The 21126-nt window shown below is 36.4% G+C and overlaps 1 protein-coding gene across 4 annotated transcripts; it reads left to right on the top strand.

The window, feature by feature from the left end:
- Positions 1–2849: 2849 nt before the first annotated feature.
- Positions 2850–19343, top strand: PRT6 (proteolysis 6). Of its 4 annotated transcripts, none has more exons than XM_059607145.2 (19): positions 2850–3204; positions 3696–4793; positions 5029–6239; positions 6698–6838; positions 7204–7462; positions 7539–8261; positions 8927–9118; positions 9252–9937; positions 12116–12167; positions 12249–12885; positions 14819–15027; positions 15099–15637; positions 15730–15834; positions 16068–16134; positions 16266–16343; positions 17435–17503; positions 17775–17880; positions 17973–18103; positions 18957–19343. In XM_059607145.2, the coding sequence occupies exons 1-17, from the start codon at positions 3136–3138 to the stop codon at positions 17847–17849; spliced, it is 6210 nt and encodes a 2069-aa protein (XP_059463128.2). In that variant the 5' UTR covers positions 2850–3135; the 3' UTR covers positions 17850–17880; positions 17973–18103; positions 18957–19343. The 4 variants fall into 4 exon arrangements, with proteins under 4 accessions (XP_059463128.2, XP_059463127.2, XP_059463125.2 ...); XM_059607144.2 differs by having other exon boundaries at positions 5029–6257; positions 7219–7462; XM_059607142.2 differs by having other exon boundaries at positions 5029–6257.
- Positions 19344–21126: the final 1783 nt, after the last annotated feature.

The following is a 21126-nucleotide window of genomic DNA, read 5'->3' as shown; positions in this document are numbered from 1 at the left end:
TCACAGGCGTCATAAATACAACTAACAAACTTATAGCAAAATAGCTCTTCAAAAGTAGAAGCCTCCCGCAAGACTCAAGGTAAAAGTCTAATCAGACGTACAGATCCTTTGCAATGACATCTGTAGAATCATTATAGTTTTACAAGTAGAAGTGTGAGTTTACGACTCAATAAGTTCAAGTAAACTAACCATTTATAATGCGAGCCCATCTTTATTTGAAAATCAATCTTATCACCGTGTTTACAAACCATCCATGAATGCAGGGTTGGTTTTCACAAATGAATTAAAATAATAGGGCTCAACAAAACATATAAGGCATACTTTTGTAAAATAATGCAAGGTCATATCTAATTGGTGCAATGGTCCATTGACCTCCTCATGTGGTCTAAGATTGCCTCAAAACATAATCAAAACACTCAAATAGGCCATGCTAATCAAACTTCATCAACATTCAACCCAAACACCATCAAAACAGAGACAACCGAACACTCAAATCTCATTAATCCTCAATTTTGGTCAAGACCCGAAACACCCATATCATTCTCTCCCAATTTCCAAGCAACCCAATAAATTTAGACATAATCTGAAATTCGGCCATAACAACAAGATACAAGCAGAATCAATAAAGACATCAAACTCCAATTCAAAATCATGACCCATCACCAATTTCGGCCATAAGCATCCTCCCAACCAGCAAAATCATGGCACCCATTCAACACATCCAAGAATCACCAAAGTAGCCCAAACATTAACAATCTCAATCTCTATAAATCATCTAATAAAATACCCATCTAATTAAACCCTTAAAACCACCAAAACAAATACCCAAATCGGTTTTAGCTTCATCAACCACAATCACCCAAAATCAATACGAAACAGAGATCGAAACTTACTTTGAGGTGGTTTACATGAAATTCTCCTTGAAGAAATTCAAAAGGGACACGTCCAAAAAACACTCTACTTTTGTAAAGTATGCATATTTATAAATTCGTCCTCCTCCTAAAAATAATATTTATGTTCCTCTTTAATTTTTTTTTTCCCTCTCTTCCAAAAAAAAAAAAAATTCAAATACCCCAATTTATTTAATTTCCCTACATATTCAAAGGTGTCTTATTCTTGGATCCAATAAATCATGTTTAGTTTATTTTGCTATTTGTTTATACTATTGTATGTTTATGATATCATAAGACTAATTTTAAGACTTCAATACTTTTATTTTATATAAGCACGCACAAACACACATACACAGAGATTATATATATATATATATCGATGTGCTTTTGTATTTATTTAAGTCTGTCTTCTTAATGTATATAAAAAAATAAAAATAAAAAACGTCTTCCCACTCCATAAATCCTAGTTCCGCCTTTGCTCTCAACCATTTCCGTATAGTGAATTGAAGAATCTATTTTTCAATTTTTGAGGAACCCACATGAGTCTTCAAATTCAATAGTAGATCTATTAGATTTGCAGAAAGAGATAGTTAAAAAATGATTGGGAGAATGATTTGTAACATGGCGGTCTCATATTTGCCACGCATGCAGTGGACTTATAATTATAACTATGCAATATCTATCTTATTATTTGCTACATGGTGAAATCGTGTTTGTTTGTTTTCTAGAAGAACATGGTGAAATTATGTGGAATTGAGCTTCGGTTATTAGTCTCCAATATATCACACGCATAAACACGTCTGAAGTTAATCACACGCACATCGCACATATTCATATATCTGAAATTGCTATACGCAAAAACATCTAAACTTCTTATATTTAAAGGTTCAAGGAAGGTTCTTGAATCTTTGCAGGAATTTTACTTCCGCCGCGTCTAGTTCTTTATCGATTATTATAAATACATAATCATCAATATTCTTCTGCAAGCCTCTCTATATATTCTCTAGACCTCTCCCAGTATCCCTGGCTTGGTAATTAATGGAAACTATAACTACACAATATTCTTCTTTCAGCATGTTCTTCAGGAAGATGATGGCGATCCTTCTGCTGCTGCTGATTTGTTTTAGCAGCAATGTTGCTGAGGGTGCAAGGCCTTTGAATGGCATGATGAAGCCAACAACTTCAACGGTTCGAGTAATGGTACCACCACCTGCTCCAAATGGTTGCCACCCAAAACAAGTACTTGAAGGACATTGCGACTAATGAAGAAAATGGAGCTTTGGCTTTTGCCTTGTCAGTTAATATCTCAAATCTTTATATATATTCATGTTATTCTTTCAATTATGTAATTTTGGTTTGTTTTCAATAGAAATGAAATAAAGAGATTTATTATTTTTCAATCAATATTTTGTTTTCTTATAAAGACTCGAATCAAGCAAAAGCCCGATCCGTTCAAGTTCTCACACTTTAGGCCCCAGAAATGGACTTGGGCTGGCCTCTTAACCGCACACAAACCATAGGAAGTGCCTTAATATAATAATAATAATAATAATAAATAAATAAGGAGCAAATACAAACCGGTAAGAATTCCAAAGAAGCGAACGCGAGTGAGACCAAAGAATTGGATAATACTTACAAGTTTCAGGGTATTTTTGTCACTTTAAAAAATAAAATAATAAAATTATTCCTTCAACTTCTTAAAGTAATAAAAATATTCTTTCAATATAACTAACAATTTTAAATAAATTAAAAATGATAAAAGGAAGTAAAGCATTAATTAAACAGTAGATATTTACAGAAAAGGATCTCTTTATTTTAAATTTTCGTTATTTTTTTTTATTAGTGCATTTAAAATGGTAACATTATTCAAAATATTTTTGGGACAATACTAAATGCCCTTACAAAAAGAAATGAAAGGGAGATATATTTACACTATTACCATAATAGATGGGATCATTCCAGACTCAGTGAAAGACAGAGAGAGAGAGTTGGTGAATGGTGGTTGGTTGGAAATTGAAGCATAAATTCACTGCGAAGGGATTCGAAAGCTTTCCCTGAAAACGAGAAGAAAGGAATAGAACAGAAAAGCTGAAAAGAGAAGAAGATTTTTAGGGTTTGTGCAGAACCGACTTGAAGAAACGCAAACGGTAGAGAGGCAAAGCTGGGGAGCGAGAGCTCTGGGGTAAGGCGGTGTTTGTGTTGCACGGATTGGCTGGTGCGATTCTGGCGGGGCTCTCCTAGTATGGAGAACATGGATGTCGATTCCTCTCTCGAATCGAGCCAACTCAAGCCCCGGGACCGAATCCTGCAGGTCTACTTCCTCCCTAGATTTTCTGAAATTCCCTTTTGGATTCCTTGATTTCGTTATTGTTTCGATTTTGGTAATCGGCGTTGAATTTTTATGCGGTTTTGTCAAGCTGTGGATATGGGTTTAATTCATGATTTGTCTCTTTTTGTTTCCATAAAAGTGTTTTTTTTTTTTTTTTTTAGTCCTGGTAATTTTTGCCTTTTTGTTCATTGGGTCGCGCAAATGTAGTAATATAAAGAAATTGATTGATGAATGTTAGGATTTTAGTTAGTTTAAGTGCGTGGAGTTTTTTTCTGATACAACAAAAATGGCTTATATGGAGACCGGAGACTTACTTTAGGAAATGGGTCCTTCTATTCTTAGTTTGATGAATGTAATTTTTTTTTTAAAGGTCGACTTTAGAATGTTTCTGAGAAGGTTTTGTATTTAGTACTAAATATTGTTTGGGTTATGGGTATTTTATTTATACATTTTGTATATGTATTTGATATCAGAGGCTTGCTCTACTTGGAATTCCCGCGGATTGTCTCCCACCTGGGTTAGTTGAATTTGTCAAGGATGACAAGACCCGTATACCAGAGCTGGTGTCTGCTATATTGCCTACAGATGAGGAAATGAGGGAAGCGTTCCGAGAAGCAAAGGCAGGTTCTAAGAAAGCTTCCACTAGAGTAAAAAGACGATTCCGGGACAACGTGGAGTGGTTAAAATGGTTGATGTTCGAGGGTGATCCGGCTGCTGCCCTGAAGCACCTCTCCAAAATGAGTGTTGGCCAGCGCGGTGTTTGTGGCGCTGTTTGGGGAAACAATGATGTAGCATACAGGTGTCGAACTTGTGAACACGATCCGACATGTGCAATTTGTGTTCCTTGTTTTCAGAATGGGAACCACAAGCACCACGATTATTCTATTATCTATACGGGTGGCGGTTGCTGTGATTGTGGGGATATTACGGCATGGAAACGTGAGGGCTTCTGCTCAAAGCATAAAGGTGCAGAACAAATACGACCCCTTCCAGAGGAGTTTGCAAAATCTGTGGGCCCCATTCTTAATGCTCTCTTCATTTGTTGGAAGGAGAAGTTAATGGTTGCAGAAACTACTTCTCAAGAAAATCCTAGAGCTGGTGATCGTATTGGAGAGCGAATGGAGGTTGCAAATGAGCTAACATTTATGTTGGTGGAGATGCTTTTAGAGTTTTGCAAGTATAGTGAGAGTTTGCTCAGTTTTGTTTCTAGGGTTATCTTTTCTTCTGTTGGCTTATTGGAGAATCTGGTGAGGGCAGAGAGGTTATTGAGAGAAGACGTTGTGAAGAAGCTCAGTGAATTGCTTCTGAAACTGCTCGGAGAACCTCTTTTCAAATATGAGTTTGCTAAAGTATTTATGAGCTACTATCCAAATGTTGTAAATGATGCCATAAATGAAGGCACTAATCATGCTTTGAAGAAATATCCTCTACTGTCCACTTTCTCTGTGCAAATCTTGACTGTGCCTACTCTAACACCGCGTCTTGTGAAGGAAATGAACCTACTTGCTATGCTGTTGGGATGTTTGGGGGACATTTTTTTTTCATGTGCTGGTGAAGATGATCGTTTACAGGTAATGCAAGATTTTTGTTTTTACTTTGCAAGCTGGTGGAATTAATAAAACATAGCTGGAGATAATTATTGCCTTAGAAAATTATTTTTTTGATAATTATTTCCCTTCTAAACGGCAGAAATCTTTCTCTGTGGTTTTGAAAATATGTTTTATTCTCTTTTTAGGGGATAGAATCCCCCCTCTCCATTTCCGCTCTTTACTTATCAAAAATATATATATATATATTCCTTTGCAGGTTGCTAAGTGGGGAAATTTGTATGAGACAACCATTAGAGTGCTTGAAGATGTTCGGTTTGTTATGAGCCATGCAGCAGTGGCCAAATACATTACCCATGACCAGAAAAATATATCAAAAACTTGGATGAGACTTTTAGCTTTTGTGCAAGGGATGAACCCTCAAAAGAGAGAAACAGGCCTCCATATAGAAGAAGATAACGAGAATATCATTTCTCCTTTTGCTTTATGTCATTCTATTGCTAATATTCATTCTCTCTTAGTGGATGGGGCGTTCTCAGCTGCTAGCAGTGAAGAGACGGATGATGACATTCTTTCTAACACATATAAGCAAGATGTGGTTGATGCGGATGGCTTAAGACATGCAAAAGTAGGACGGTTATCTGAGGAAAGCTCCGCATGTAGTGCAACATGGAGGAGCAGTTCCTTAGCTTGTGCTTCAGAGGTTGCTGAGTTTAAACCTGATGCCATCTCTTATCCCTTAATTCCACCAACTTTCAAGTGGTTAATGTATGAGTGTCTTAGGGCTATCGACAATTGGTTGGTTGATAGTACTTCAGGGGCTGCTCTTAATGAATTATCTCCAAATACTAGCAGTAATCCTGGTAGCAATTTTTCAGCATTGAAGGAAACGTTATCTAAGATTAGAAAAGGCAAATATATATTTCGCAGACAGGCGAGTTCAACTGAAGATCATGATACTTCACACGTAAATAGTGGTTTTGGTATGATTTTAGAATTGCAGAATGGAAAAAGTAAAGACAATAAACTAATGACCAGTGGTGAAATTGATACTGTTAATACCTGCTGCCCGGCTTGGTCTAATGACAGTCTGATGGAGGGCGATACCATGGACATAGATGCATTACGCGTTTTGAGTTTGTCTGATTGGCCAAATATAAGTTACAATGTTAGTTCACAGGATATATCCGTTCACATTCCATTGCATCGGTTACTTTCCTTGTTGTTGCAGAAGGCATTGAGAAGATGTTTTGGTGAATCTGCAGTGCCAAATATGACTAGTGATAGTTCTGCTAATTCATCATCCACAAGCTGCATTGATTTCTTTCAACATGTTCTTGGGGGCTGCCACCCATTTGGGTTTTCTGCCTTTGTTATGGAGCATCTGTTACGGGTGAGGGTATTTTGTGCTGAGGTTCATGCTGGAATGTGGAGGAAGAATGGTGATACTGCCCTGTATTCTTGTGAATGGTACCGTTCAGTTCGGTGGTTAGTAAATCATGCATTGTGATAAATATATGCATGAGATAATAGGGTTTTTTTTTTCTCTTTCATTTTCTCTCTTTTCTTCTCCTTTTTTTGGGAAGGGAGGTGGAGTTGCAATGTGATATGCTGAGTGTAAAAGAAAATGACTTCTTCATTAAAAAGATGACACAAGTGTTAGCGGTTAATATGGCATAATTAGGCCCAAAATCACAGGCTTAAGCTTTTGGGTTTAGTGGTGTCCCAACATTAAAAGACTCTCTTAGGTGTCAATCTCCCTAACAAGATAAATGTCTTTCTGATAGTAAATCATGCAAAGGACTGGGGTTTACTCTGCAGGGGTGGGTCCGAAGGGCTCTACCTTGGAGAGGTTCCCTGACATAAAAAAAAAAAAAATGTAAATCATGCAATGTGATAAATATCTTTCTGATAGTTTCATGCTGCAGGTCTGGACAGGGTATAGAGCTTGATCTATTTCTGCTGCAGTGCTGTGCTGCATTGGCTCCACCTGATCTTTTCATAAATAGAATTATTGAACGCTTTGGGCTATCAAACTACCTTTCTCTGAATCTTGAACGCTCTAACGAGTATGTGCTCATCTACTTGATCTCTATCTGGTATACAATTTTGAGCTGTCAGACTTGAATGCTTTATCTGTCCTGTTTAGTATTTCTTTTAATGGACTGACTTGTACTCTGTTAGTACCATCAGGTAGTACACCTTTTATTGATGTACAGATATCCTGTACAACTTTTCCCTTGGAATTATTTTTCATCATCTGTTGAAGTCTCTGCATCCAAACACTACTAAATTGTAGGATTTATGTAAATAATATTCTTACTTAATATCACCTTGAAATTGTCCTCATGATTGTAACCTTTTTTGTGTTACCTTGAGACGCATCATGAGGAGACCGATTCCATATTTGATTTATGTTAATCTCTTCTTAAAGAACACCTTTTTTCAGGTATGAACCAGTTCTGGTGCAGGAAATGCTCACTCTTATTATTCAGATTGTAAATGAAAGGCGATTTTGCGGGCTAACTACAGCTGAAAGTTTAAAAAGAGAGTTAATATTCACGTTAGCCGTTGGAGATGCTACTCGTAGTCAATTGGTGAAATCTCTCCCTCGTGGCCTCTCCAAATTTAACCAGCTACAGGAAATTTTGGATACTGTTGCTGCGTATTCCAACCCATCTGGCTTCAATCAGGTTTCATTTTTTCCCAAAACCTGTTAAGTGTTTCTGATTTGACACACTGGTCCTGATATATTTTTCTGTATCTCAGGGTATGTATTCACTGCGATGGACATATTGGAAAGAACTGGATTTGTACCATCCTCGCTGGAACCCAAGGGATTTGCAAGTTGCGGAAGAAAGATACTTTCGCTTCTGTAGTGTCTCCCCATTGACCAGTCAACTGCCCAGGTGGACTAAGATTTATCCTCCTCTCAAAGAGATGGCTAGAGTAACCACTTGTAAGGCAGTCCTTCAAATTATCCGTGCAGTGCTGTTCTATGCCATTTTCACGGATAAAGGGAGTGAATCACGTGCTCCTCATGGTGTACTTCTTACTGCATTGCATTTACTCTCGTTAGCATTAGACATCTGTTATCAGCAGAGAGAATCAAGTGACCAGTCATGTTCGAGTATGGATGAGGTTCCCATCCTAGCTTATTCTGTTGAAGAAATTTGGGAGGGATTAAATTATGGTGCTGGTGGACAAAGCTTGCTGTCACTTCTTGTTTTTTTGATGAGGATGGAGAAGAATGAAAATGTCAACAACTTTTTCGACACAAGCAGTTGCAACCTTTCTTCTCTGATTGCAAGTATATTGAAGAAGTTTGCTGAAATTGATTCTGGATGTATGGCCAAATTGCAACAACTTGCACCTGAAGTGGTCAATTGTCTATCACAATCCAAACCCAGTAGTGATACAAATATCTCAGGGCCAGCTTCTGATAGTGAGAAACGGAAGGCAAAAGCTCGAGAGAGACAGGCTGCCATCTTGGTGAGATTTATTTTACTTGCGACTTTGCAAGAGAATGGGAAAACTAATTTGTATGTCCATATTGAGATGAATGAGATGTAGACGGAGATGCTCCATTTGAATAGTATATTTAGTAGGATAATTCCTTGTTCCATATTTTGTTGAGTTGGCTATTTTCCTAGATGTAAAAGAAGATAGTTTGTGTTGTTCTATCTGTTCACCTGAGTATATCCCTTCTCCATACTGACCCTGGGCGGTTCACATTTTCCCCTGAAATTCAGAGCAATATATATATATATATATATATATATATATATATATATATAAACCCCAAGGGGTTGGCCCAAGTGGTGGAGGCCTTGGTCTTGAGGTATCATCCCCTTCAAGGTCCAAGGTTCAACACCTCATGGGTGTAAACAATCCTTTGGGGCCACACCCCCTGGTAAAAAGCCAGCGATTTAAGCAGTTCCGTGCAGGGAAACTTCTGAGGGTGCGGTGCACGAGACCGGGGTTTACTCTGCAGGGGTGGGTCCAAAGAGTTCTGCCTTGGAGAGGTTCCCCGACATCAAAAAATATATATATAAACTGAACCTACCGTGATTTGGCTGTATTAGCGTATTAGTTATTCTTTTATTGCACCAAATTAAGTTGTTCCCAGTTATGAATTAACTTGGTTTGTTATGCAGGAAAAAATGAGAGCTGAGCAATCAAAGTTTTTGGCAAGCATGGATTCCGCTGTGGATGAAAGTTCAAAATCTGGACAAGTAGTAAATAGCTCTGATGTTGGAGATGATTCAGAACAGACAGCAGAAGTTGTTTGCTCCCTTTGCCATGATCCCAATTCCAAAGATCCCATGTCATTCCTGATTCTTCTGCAGGTAACCACTTGGTGTCTATGCTGTACCCTGCTAGGTTTCCTATTGCTGAATAATTTTCCTGCTATCAACTGATGTGTACCATTTGTAACTTAAGTGAAAATTGATGGTAGATATTTTTTGTTGTTGGAACAAGAAATCTAGGCTTGTGAGTTTCGTTGACAGAGGTCCCCCATCATGGGATAAATTTTGCCGGTTAGAGAAGGAGCATGTTTCTGCTGCCACAGACAAGGTGACTGATCAATCTGGAATAAGCACCTCATCAGGTGGTTCAGGATTGATTTCATCGTCCCCATCAGCACAGTTGGTTCAGAATGCAGTCAATGAATACTCTCTTTATGGACAACCTGAGGAAGTCAATGCTTTTGTAGATTTTGTCAAGGCTTGGTTCCCTGCAGTGAGGGATATTCAAGTGCCACGCACATCCAATGATGGAAGGGAGAGGACTGTATATTCCATGGAGACGTTGGAACAAGATATGTACTTCTGCATACGTAGAGAAATGCATGATACTTTGCTGCATTCAAATTTTACAGAGGATGATAATAAACTTTCAACTGCTGAAGGGAGTTCAGAAAGAAGGAAAGATGCTGAATCTGTCTTGCTTGGAAAGTACATAGCTGCTCTTTCTAGAGCAATGAAAGGAAGTCCCTCAGCATCTGAAGATGCTCGTAAGGATAAGGCTTCAGTAGAATCTACTTCAAAGTGTCCAGCATACGATGGATTTGGCCCTTCAGATGGTGATGGAGTTCATATTTCTTCCTGTGGGCATGCTTTGCATCAGGGATGTCTTGATCGCTATTTAGCTTCATTGAAGGAAAGGTAAGTCATTGGAAATTGAAATTTCATACTATTATCACCTTTTGTGGTTTTGGATCTTCTTGATTGCTTTTTCTCTTAACTTTTGATTATCTTATCTTTGAAACAGTGGAGTTGACAATTGAAATATGCTTGATCTTTCTTCTTTTTTTTTTTTTTTTGGATAAGTAATATGCCAGATCTTTCTTGTTATGATTTTGGTGTTAGAATCTTTTAATGCCTTTCCCTTTTTTTCCTGGATTACAGATTATGTATTTTTTCTTGGTATAACCTCAAATGTGTTTCAAACTACTTAATGCAATTTCTATGTGTGGGTATATATATATATATATATATATATATATATATATATATATATATATTACTTATCAAAAAAAATATATATATATATATATATATTGGATAAGTAATTGAATTATCATTAAAAGTGTAAGGTGCCTCCGTGAATACAGGAAAGTATATAAGAGAAAACACCTAGCTTGTTAGAAAGAGAAAAAATAATAAGAAAATCATGATAACTAAGCTACAAAGGGGGAACAAATGCAGCAGTTCAAAGATACAACTTATTTATAATTATTATCATAATTTCTATATAGTTATCATGATTTTCTTATTCTTTTTGCCCCTACTAGTTAGGTGGCTTCTCATGTATACTTTCTATGTACTTAGGGCAGCTTACGTTTTTAAAATTATTATCATAAGTCGTACTAGCCTTTTAATTAGGGACAAGGGATATGACTCGAATGTCTCAGCTTGTACACTTAATCTTTATATTAGATTCTACATTTATAAATAAGGGTTAATTACACTTAACCTCCTTCAACTACTAATCGTTGGCAAAAAAAAACCCTTATGTAAGTCGTGCACTTTAAATCAAACGGGAAAAACGTACATGTGACACGCACAAGCTCATTTTTAACATGAAATGACAAAAATACGCTTAGAATTTTAAAAATAAAAATAAAAGCAATAAAAAATAGAAAAGAAATCTTAAATTTCCAAAACAAAAAGGGGTGGTTAGCCATCCTTGGGGTTGGCTGAACCACCCCTTAACACTTGGGGTTGGTGGCTGGACCACCCCCAAGCGATTGGAGGTGGCTCAACCGCCCTCCTTGTCCTTCGTGGGTGACTGAGCCACCCCCATGTGATTGGGAGGTGATTCTACAACCACCCTTTAAAGCTTTTTTTTATTATTATTATTTTTTTTTTTTTTATTATTTTTAGGGAATTTTCATGATTTCATGGGAAAAAGATCATGTGCATCTTACGTTCGTAGGGACAATGTGTAAATGAGTGATCATTGATGGAGGATAAATGTAATTAACCCGATAAATAAATATTGCTTTATTGAAGCCTCAAAATGTATGTCAAAGTAGTTTGTGGCATTTCCATGAAGTCCGAATTGCAAGCCTGGAAGCTTTTGTATACCAAGAAGGAAATAGACTTTAGAGTGTCTTGCCTTATATGCATAAGCTTTGTGATAAAGCTTTGAACTGACGTATCCTTAAAGATGCATGTGTTTATTCACATAGATATATTATGTGGGCACTAGGACATACACAGATATGTGAAGTAGTTTCGCTGTGACTGTTTCGTAGTTCATTCAGCATGTTTCTGCTTCTATGCTATGTATGATGTAGAGAAGAATGAAAAATAGTAAAAAAGAAGTGAAAATAATACATTTCAAAAACTATGTAAAACTTTTTCTTTTGACATATAGGACATTCTTGTATTTAAATAATGAACATGGATAGCTGGCTATCAATAATTATGACTATTATTTTTTAATGAATTACTGACGGTTAAATCAGTGACTTGAAAATATAACTAAAGATAGGTCACTTGGGCATATGACAAGTCAAAAGTGTAAAATGATGTAGAAGGTGCACCAGCAGGTTATTTATTTATTTTTGCTTATAATATAGATATTTTTGCTTATATTATTAATTTTATTGGAGAGTTACAATTAAAAAAAAGGTTCAATTAAACCTATTAGTGTTGGAAACGCCTTTTGGTGATTCTGTGGATATGTTGCGATGAATGGAAGAGATATTTATAGGTTTATTGCATCCAATGTTGTGAAGGAAGGCTTTAGTGTGTTTGATTATGTAAAGTGCTTAAGATGAGATCTGATTTTTTTTTTTCTTTGATGAATACTTTGTTCTGACATTTTTAACCCAGATATGTCAGAAGAATTGTTTTCGAAGGAGGCCATATCGTGGACCCAGCTCTGGTAAATGATCCCACTGTCTTTCATTTTCTACAGTTGATGGAACAATCACCATTTTGATCTTTCATGTACTCCTTTTGCTAGGGAGAGTTTCTCTGCCCCGTATGTCGGCGACTCGCAAATTCTGTCATGCCTGCTTTACCTGGGGATTTCAAAGATGGTTGGGAGCAGTCTGTAAGTTCAACTGTGAGTTACTCATGTGCTGCTGGCCCTTCAGCCGCATCGTCTGAAGAAATTAGTTCACTTCGCATTCAGCAAGCCTTGGCTCTCTTGCAATCTGCAGCCAATGTGGTTGGGAAGGATGAAATTCTTAAAGCTCTTCCCCTGCAGGGAAATGGAGGAATGAGGTCAAATCTTGAGTCTGTTCGTCGGGTGTTCTCTAAAATGTATTATCCAAACAAACAGGATAAGTTATCACAGTCTGAAAGGGTAAGCCACTCAATGCTTATGTGGGACACTCTTAAGTACTCCATCGTAACAATGGAAATTGCTGCTCGTTGTGGAAGGACTCATATGACCCCAAATTATGGCCTTAATGCCATGTATGAGGAACTCAAATCTTCCAGTGGATTCATATTGTCCTTGTTGCTAAAAAATGTCCAAAACGCACGAAGTAAGAATGCTCTTCATGTGCTTCAAAGATTTAGAGGTATTCAGCTTTTTGCAGAGTCTATTTGCTCTGGTAAATCTTTAGGCTATGCCAGTAGCACATCTAGACAAGGTACAGTTTTTTAACTTTTCGGCCCTTGCTTATCTTGTGAGTTATCATTGCTTCTGTATGTTTCTTTTGAGCTTTCTAGAGAGTTTTTATTTTCTTATGTTCCTATTAAATAGGCATAGAACTTGTGCACTGTAAGTGTGTTTTGTAGGGAGACGTGGAAAGACTGAAATATAACCCAATGACTCCAAACAACACCTAGAATGGGGGTTGAATAGGTGCTTATAATATAGTACGGAATTTAAAAATAATAACCGTCACATAAAAATTCACCAAATATTATGAAAGCAATAAATTAATCAACACAAGTATTTGGTGACAAAGTGAAAACATTTTGAGAAGCTCTTCAAAAGTAAAATCACTTCGCGGCAGTCAAACTTAGGAGATTAATATACTATAGAAGAATGAGAAAGTACAAGATGTTCATACTTGCAAAATCTTTGCAATTGACATACCCTTGTACTAAGCAAATGACCCGCTTGCCTACTACTGTAGTATTTCTCCAAAGGCCTTTGGATAATTCTTCTACTTGATCTTCTTTACCGGAACTCCAATAGACTTTGATTGTTTGATGATGGACTATGTGGTTTGAAAGAAACACTCCAAGAGAATAGGCTATGAAAACTCTCTAGACAAATTTTGAGAGGGTTAGGCATTGTTTAGGCTCAAGAAAATGATGAAAACTCTTTAGAACAATAGTGAAATAGCCTCCCCTAACACCCCTAAGGTCATGGGTTATGATGCTTATATAGTCTAGGGAAAGACAAGGCTATTTGATCAAAGTTAGCTAGGCTAAAATGGTTTTGCAGAAATTTTGATTGATCCAACTTAAGTTTGATCGGTCCAAATGTTTTTGATCGATCCAAATTTGTGATCTTATAATATGAACCTTTCCTTTTCTTGACAAATTTGATTGATTCAATTTGAATTTGATCGATCCAAATTTAGTTTAATCAATCCAAATTGAGTTTGATTGATCCAAATCTTCAACTCTTGATTTTTGTTCATTTAAGCTCCAAACTTGTCTTGAACACAACCGTGGGTCTAAAAATTACATTCAAAATTATTTTGTCACTGAATTAGAAAATTAAAAAACCTAACAAGGACAAATAAGGATGGGAGAACAATGGAAGAGTGGATTGCCATTTTCTCTTATTTGTAGGGTAGAAAAAGGAAGGAGCAGGAGATGGATGGGCTTTGTCCAACCAGTCCCACCATATTTCATCCTCCCAAAGTGGGAGAAAAAAGAGGAGAGAAAATGGCATGAATTCATGGTTTGACAATTTTACCTCTGTAATTTATCAAAAACAATTTCACACAAGGGTATAATGGAAATTTATTAGAAAATACTTTTCATCCTCTCACCTTTCTATCCTCCTACTAAACACTTGTAAAGAAAAATGACAATCTCTTTCGATCTTTCCCCCTCATTCCTACTAAACAGATATGAGGTTGTATTTAAAAGATGTTGCATAACAAAAATGTTAACTCGAGTCAAATGCGGATTTATTCTTGATTTTTGGTTAGGAAATTTGCTTAACACTTGTTTATGATGATTAAAATATCATCTTCTCAAAGACACATTATTTATCAAAAAAAGAAAATCATCTTCTCAAAGATAATACAGTGCCTAGTTGGAGTTTTAGAGGTCAGGCTATTTTGCAATTATTGAGTCAGATGAAAATAGATGCTTTAGGAGCTTCCCACCCATCCCCCAAAGGGCAGTCGGAGATGGGCATTGCACTGTTTAAGCATGGTTCTTTTGTTTTGCAATTAATTCAACAATTTGCTTGAGAAAAGGGTAGCAGTTTAAAAGTGTATTGACAACAGAGATTTTTATTTTTTTCATTTTTAGGGAATTTGATTGTCAAGCTCTATGAACTTCATTAGATTCTATGAATTAACATGCTCGTATCATTGTTGTTATGCTTCACAGGTAATATTTTAGGTATCTTGAAGCATCTTGAGATGAAAGAATCCTTTCCTGATACTCAATTTTGGAATCGAGCTTCTGATCCTGTCCTTTCTGGTGACCCTTTTTCATCATTGATGTGGGCTATCTTTTGTCTTCCATATCCATTTCTATCATGCGAAGAATCGATGTTATCCCTTGTGCATGTCTTCTATGCCATCTCTGTAGTGCAGGTGTGTTAGCCGAACTAAATCCAATTTACCATCACTAGTCTAGTTTCCTGATCCTGATAATTGGAATGCAGGCTATAATTACATATTGTGGGATACATCACTGCAAGACGAGTGAACTAGGATTTAATGATTGCCTGATTTCTGACATCTGCAAAGTTTTGGGGGAATCTGGATGTGCCCAGCAATATTTTGTCTCACGTTATATTGGCCCATCGAGTAATATTAGGGATACAATTCGCAGCTTGAGTTTCCCTTATTTGCGGAGGTGTGCACTGCTGTGGAAACTACTCAACGCATCTGCCCCAGCACCTTTCTATGATAGGGATAATGTGTTTGATAGATCATCTGTTGCCATCAATGACATGATGGATATCACTGATGGTTCGTTGATCGAGTTCAATGAAATCCAACAGCTGGAGAACTTGTTTAAGATTCCACCGCTGGATGTTGTTTTAAAGGAAGAAATTCTGCGTCCTCTAGCTTTAAAATGGGTTTATCATTTCTGTGAGCAGTTCAAAGTTCGTGGTTTTGGACGTGAAATGCATATTACACCTGCAATTCCATTTAAGTTAATGCATCTTCCCCATCTTTACCAGGATGTCTTGCAGAGGTTTGTTTTTAACTTTTCAACTTCAGATATGCTTACAGAATGTCCTTTTTCTCTTGAAAAGCTCCGTTCATAATATATACATTTTTTATCAGGTTGATAAAACAGCGTTGCCCTGACTGCAAATCTACCCTTGGTGAGCCCGCATTATGCCTCCTGTGTGGTAGATTATGCTCTCCAAGCTGGAAGTCTTGCTGCAGGTTCTTGCTCCTCCCATCCTCATAGTTGCTGTTACAGATCATGTTTCTCAAAAGTTCAGAGTCATACTTCTGATCTTGATGTCATAAGGCATTAAATAAACTATAAAAAGAGATCAAATTAACCTTTTGTGGTTCATGGCTTCATGCTTAACATTTGATCTCAATGTCACATGTTTACATGCTTATGCTTTATCAACTAACTGGAAGTTCGGTTATATTTTATTCTTTTAAAGCCAAAGTGGATGCCAAGCTCATGCAATGGTCTGTGGTGCTGGTACTGGAGTGTTCCTATTGATCAGGGTATGCTTAATAGTTTTTCTAGTTTATTTGTAGGAAGCTCAAAAAGTCTCCATAGTTCTATTTCTTCTGTCTTACCTTGAACTTTTTCGTTTGAGTTGATAACTGATAAATCATATTCTTTGTTATGATAGAAAACAACAATCCTGCTACAGAGATCTGCACGTCAGTCTCCTTGGCCATCACCTTACCTGGATACTTTTGGCGAAGAGGTAAACTTTTCTTTCTTATGTTGTTTATGTTCTGTCTTGATGAACCTGCATTTTCTTGTCGCTTTGAATGGATTCTTCTTCTGTTAATTTTTCTTCCTCAAAAGGGTTTTTCGCCCATGCAATATTTCTTTTGTTTTAAACTTCCTCACTTAGGCGTCGTTTGTTTTGTGGAATGGGTATTCCATTAGGAAAATGAATGGCTATTATTAGGAATAGAGGAGAGTGGATTTGAATAATTATTCTTATTCCTAAGTTAGGTAACAACACACATGTTTTAAGTGGAATTGAATCAAAATTACTAAAAAGCCCATCACTATTTCTTTCTCTCTTTTTTTCAAAAAACAAAAAAATTTAAAAAATTAAATGGGTGGCTGGTCGGCCACCCACAGAGCGGCCGGGGATGGCCGCGGCAACCTCAGAAGCCAAATTTGGGGTGGCCTTAGCCACCCTGAAACGCCACGATGGTGGTCGCACCACCCCTGGCCTCTTTTGTGGGTGGCCGGCTTCCCACTGTATTTTCCATTTTTTTTTTTTTTTTTCTTTTGTAAGTTTGAAATAAAAAGAAAAAAGTAAGGGTATTATTTTGGAAAATGCAGCCTATTCCTTCAAAAATAGCTATTCCTCTCATTTTTTAAAGGAATAGTTATTCCTGTATGTAAGAAATTAGTGATTTCCACGGGGAATAGGCATTCCATTCCAGGGGTCTATTCCACAAACCAAACGGGCTCTTAGATTTAAATTACAATGTCAAATTTTAAAGTTTATCTATCTGAGGTTTGATTTGTTCTTAAAAACCCACATGCTGATTTCAAGTCTATTCAGTTTCTTTCCCTTGGAAAAGGTAAATATAATAAACTATTGACATTCACCTAATTCCATTCAAATGCTGCAATCTTTGTATAGAAGGTCAATTTAATTGGTCACGATTTTGAAGTGTTTTAGATATCACTGCTGAAAACTGTAGTACTTGTTTGAAGTTTACTAGCCTTCTGCTAGCTTTGTTGTAAGTTTTGTGCCTTTAATGTATACATGAACATATGTAGGATTTTTCTTCTAGCTATTTACACTTTTTTATTATTATTATTTCGCAGGATATTGACATGCATAGAGGGAAGCCATTGTACTTGAATGAGGAACGCTATGCTGCTCTAACTTACATGGTGAAGAGAACATTTTTTTTTTTTAGGGTCTTGTGATTATTTTAGTTTTGTCATTTTAGCTTGAGAAAGGGTCTAGCTTGAGAAAGGGTCTTTTGCTTTGTTTATATGTATGACACGACCCAAGTACCTGAACTTAAAAATGTATCCTACTTAAGTTGCCCCGCTTTTTTTTATTTTTGCCTTTTGTTCAAATTTGTTTTCATCATCAATTTTTTTTTTCTTTTTTTGGTAACGGTTAAGTAATATTTTCTTATTTAATTCTGCTTGATAGGTTGCTTCCCATGGCCTTGATCGGAGTTCTAAGGTTCTTCACCAAACTACTATTGGTTCTTTCTTCACGGTGTAGTGTGGATTTCATGCTTATGTTTCTTGAGAAGGTCGGTGTTATGCATTTTCTTTTTTCATGACCTTGCTTCAGTGCATGTATATCTTTGGTGTATTATTGATGCTGAATATCCGAGTTTTGCAGGCTGTTCAGAATTTTGAATGAGACCTATAAGGAGATGGAAAGTGTTCCTGCATATGCTCTATATATCTGATAGGGGCAATTTATTAAGGATCTTGGACTTTGGCATGGTGTTGTACATACAGCTCATTCAGGTCAGTTTGCTATTGTTTTATTTTCTCTTCTTATCTGCTGGTCTGGAAACCACTCTGCCCTTGGTTCTTTTTCCACTCTCAAAACAGAAATTTATATATATGATTTCATGAATCAGATTTATCATGAGAAAATCTTCAGAAGAAATTTGCATTTTCGCAATGGACTATGATAAGTGAGATTGGGATTCATACTCTTCTGTCCAAATTAATGATTCCGTCAAGTTGACTTAACATTGATATCAACAACCTTAACCTAACGGGTATCATGGGCATCCTGATTCACTATGACCAGAGATGGTATTGACGCTATCCAGCACTTGGTTGAGATGGGCCTCTTTGTCTTATTCTCATTTTTTTACCACCTTTTCATGGTTAACAATGATGAATCATGAGAATCTGGCTTGCATATCCTAATTGTTCTATTTATTGGAATGTAACTTCTTAGTAAAGTTATTTAATAAGACTGGGCAGAATGTTGTGAAGTTATAGGTTTTAGAACGGACATAAGCTTTAGCCCATCCTGCAATTTTGCCCTTTGTTGCAAATTACAGTATTTAGGGCTTTGTTCTTGAGGACTGAATCTAATGCTTTGGATGGTAAATAAACTTTATTCGTAAGTTACATTTTATTAATTGAACATGTTTTTGAGAGTTTTTAACATTATTTCCTCCTTTTCATGTGGTCTGTGAGATGTGTCATCTTTGCTGAGAGTCGCCTGCACTATTTCTTTTTCTTTGACCGATTTTATGCCACCGCCTGTTATTTGCGGAAAAACGAACTATTCTTGACCCAGTATCTTTGTGCAAGGGATTAATGTTTTGCCTTCTACTCATTTAGTTGCATGTATTTGCAGATACTTTTGTAATCTTCGTCCACAAGCGGAAATTTTGAGTCCTATGGTGGATTTGTGGTTGTGCAGTTCTTCACAATGCTCTAAGTTCTTAGCTGTGATTTCCTACCCTATCTACTGGGTCCGTGGGGTGGAAAATTCCCCCTATCGATGGTGAACAGCTGCTGCTCCAAGTATATTGTTCATGTTCCTTTTCCTCTTTTTATTTTTTTTTTATACTTTTGGGTTTCTGTTTTTTGGGGGGTGGGGGGGTTGAAACAATCACACCAGTTCCCGTAATTAGTTCTAATTCCTTCTTGGATGAGCATCTTGTACATAAAAAGGTCATCCATTATGTATTCATTAATAGACTGACATTGTGCTCCTTTTGATCTAAACTCCTTTTTTTTTCTGGCCTGAGCAAGTGTTTCTCTAGTTTAGGATGGATTTGACAGTTATCAAGCACATCAGACAGACATTAATGAACCATCAGACAGACGGAAATTAAAAAAAAAAAAAACCCCACAAATCAAGCAAAGGCTAATACTAATAAGGCAACAAAATAAAATAAAAAACCAACAAAAATGATATCAAGCAACGGCTGGCAAAATCAAGGAAAGGAAACCAAATATATTTTCTTTTATTTTCGTCCTATCAAGCATCAAATAGAAATCGTGAGAAACAAAGCCTTCTCAATTTCTTCATCTTTAGACAGGAGTTTAGAAAACACCTCACAGGCTTTTGCCTTTTATTGCCAAGGGCCTTGAAAACAGGGAGAGGAGAGGGTTCATTTAGTATTTAGAGGGGCATAGTTGTCCCTCTAAATACGCTAAATGGACCCTCTCAATTTCAAGTGAAATGGAGAGAATCCGTTTCCCTTGAACAGAGTGGCAGCATAGAGGTCACTGGCAAAATAATTTTGCTGTTTGTTGATGGTATGATCTTAGTAATTGCCACATCCTTGTTTACTAGCTCAGAGAATCCATTTAAGGTAGAACACGTACCACTAGAGATAACTATGTGAGTTTTTTTTTGTTTTTGTTTTTTTGTTTGTTTGTTTTTTTTTTTTTTTTTTGTGCTTTACTAGGGTTAAATACTTTAGTGGTTTGATAAGAAATCAAATAGTCCAACAGTTTTGAAAAGTATCGCAAATGATACATGTGGACTTCTGATAAACACATCTTGTCCTTCATGTCATTCCATTTAATAATTTAACGGCATGCCACATTAAACCAATTAATGACCATCACATGTCTTATTTGTTACGTTAATTTTTTTTTTAAAAAAAAAAAAAAATTAGGTGGTGATCTATTATGTATTCATCAATTTTTAATAGATTAATATTGTGCTCTTTTGGCCAAATGGGGGTGGTCGAACCACCCCCTATTTTTTTTTTTTTTTTACATAATATTAATGTGGCATGAGACACATCACAATCATTGATTTATTTGATGTGGCACACCGTTAAATTACTGGACAAAATGACCAACTACGTTTATTAGACATCCACAAGTACCATATGCGGCACTTTATAAAATCGATGGGGTCTATTTCATTTTAGGTCAAATCACATTCACTTGTAAATTATTTAACCCTTTTAACAAATAATCTATGTATATTTTTTTTTTTTTATCAAATAATCAATGTATATGATATAAATTAAATCAAATTAATAATTTCATTTTATTTTATCATTTAATCCTTGCCATTTTTAAACCATAAATAATAATTCTAATTTAGTCACTTAAGCTTTCCATTTTTCAAATTTTTAGATAACCTAGGGCTTCCTCATTTCTTCTTTTTTTTTTTTTTTTTTAATTGAATGAGAGAAAAGGGTTACGAGGGATAGGGCTTCCTTCTTTGAGGTTTATGCTCTATTACAAGTTTACAACACTTACGGCTCTCATTTGTTGAGCCTATCTAAACCTCAAAAATATCTTATTTTGGTAATTCTTGGCCTCACCACCTCAAATGGTGTCTCTTCGGCCACCATACAACTACATCTTAGTCTCCCCAACTCTCTCATAAGTTAGCCATAAGCTAAGTTAAAATGGATTTTGTTTATTCCGTACAACTACATCTTAGTCTCCCCAACTCTCTCATAAGTTAGCCATAAGCCAAATTAAAATGGATTTTGTTTATTAATATCCACATCGTCCACAATGAGCTGCCACAACTAGCTTCGCTGGTAGTA

This window comes from Corylus avellana, chromosome 10 (genome assembly GCF_965113065.1).
Source record: "Corylus avellana chromosome 10, dhCorAvel1.hap1.2, whole genome shotgun sequence".
Classification (NCBI taxonomy): domain Eukaryota; kingdom Viridiplantae; phylum Streptophyta; class Magnoliopsida; order Fagales; family Betulaceae; genus Corylus; species Corylus avellana.
The sequence above is the reverse complement of the archived record's forward strand: the minus strand, read 5'-3'. Positions and strand labels throughout refer to the sequence as shown.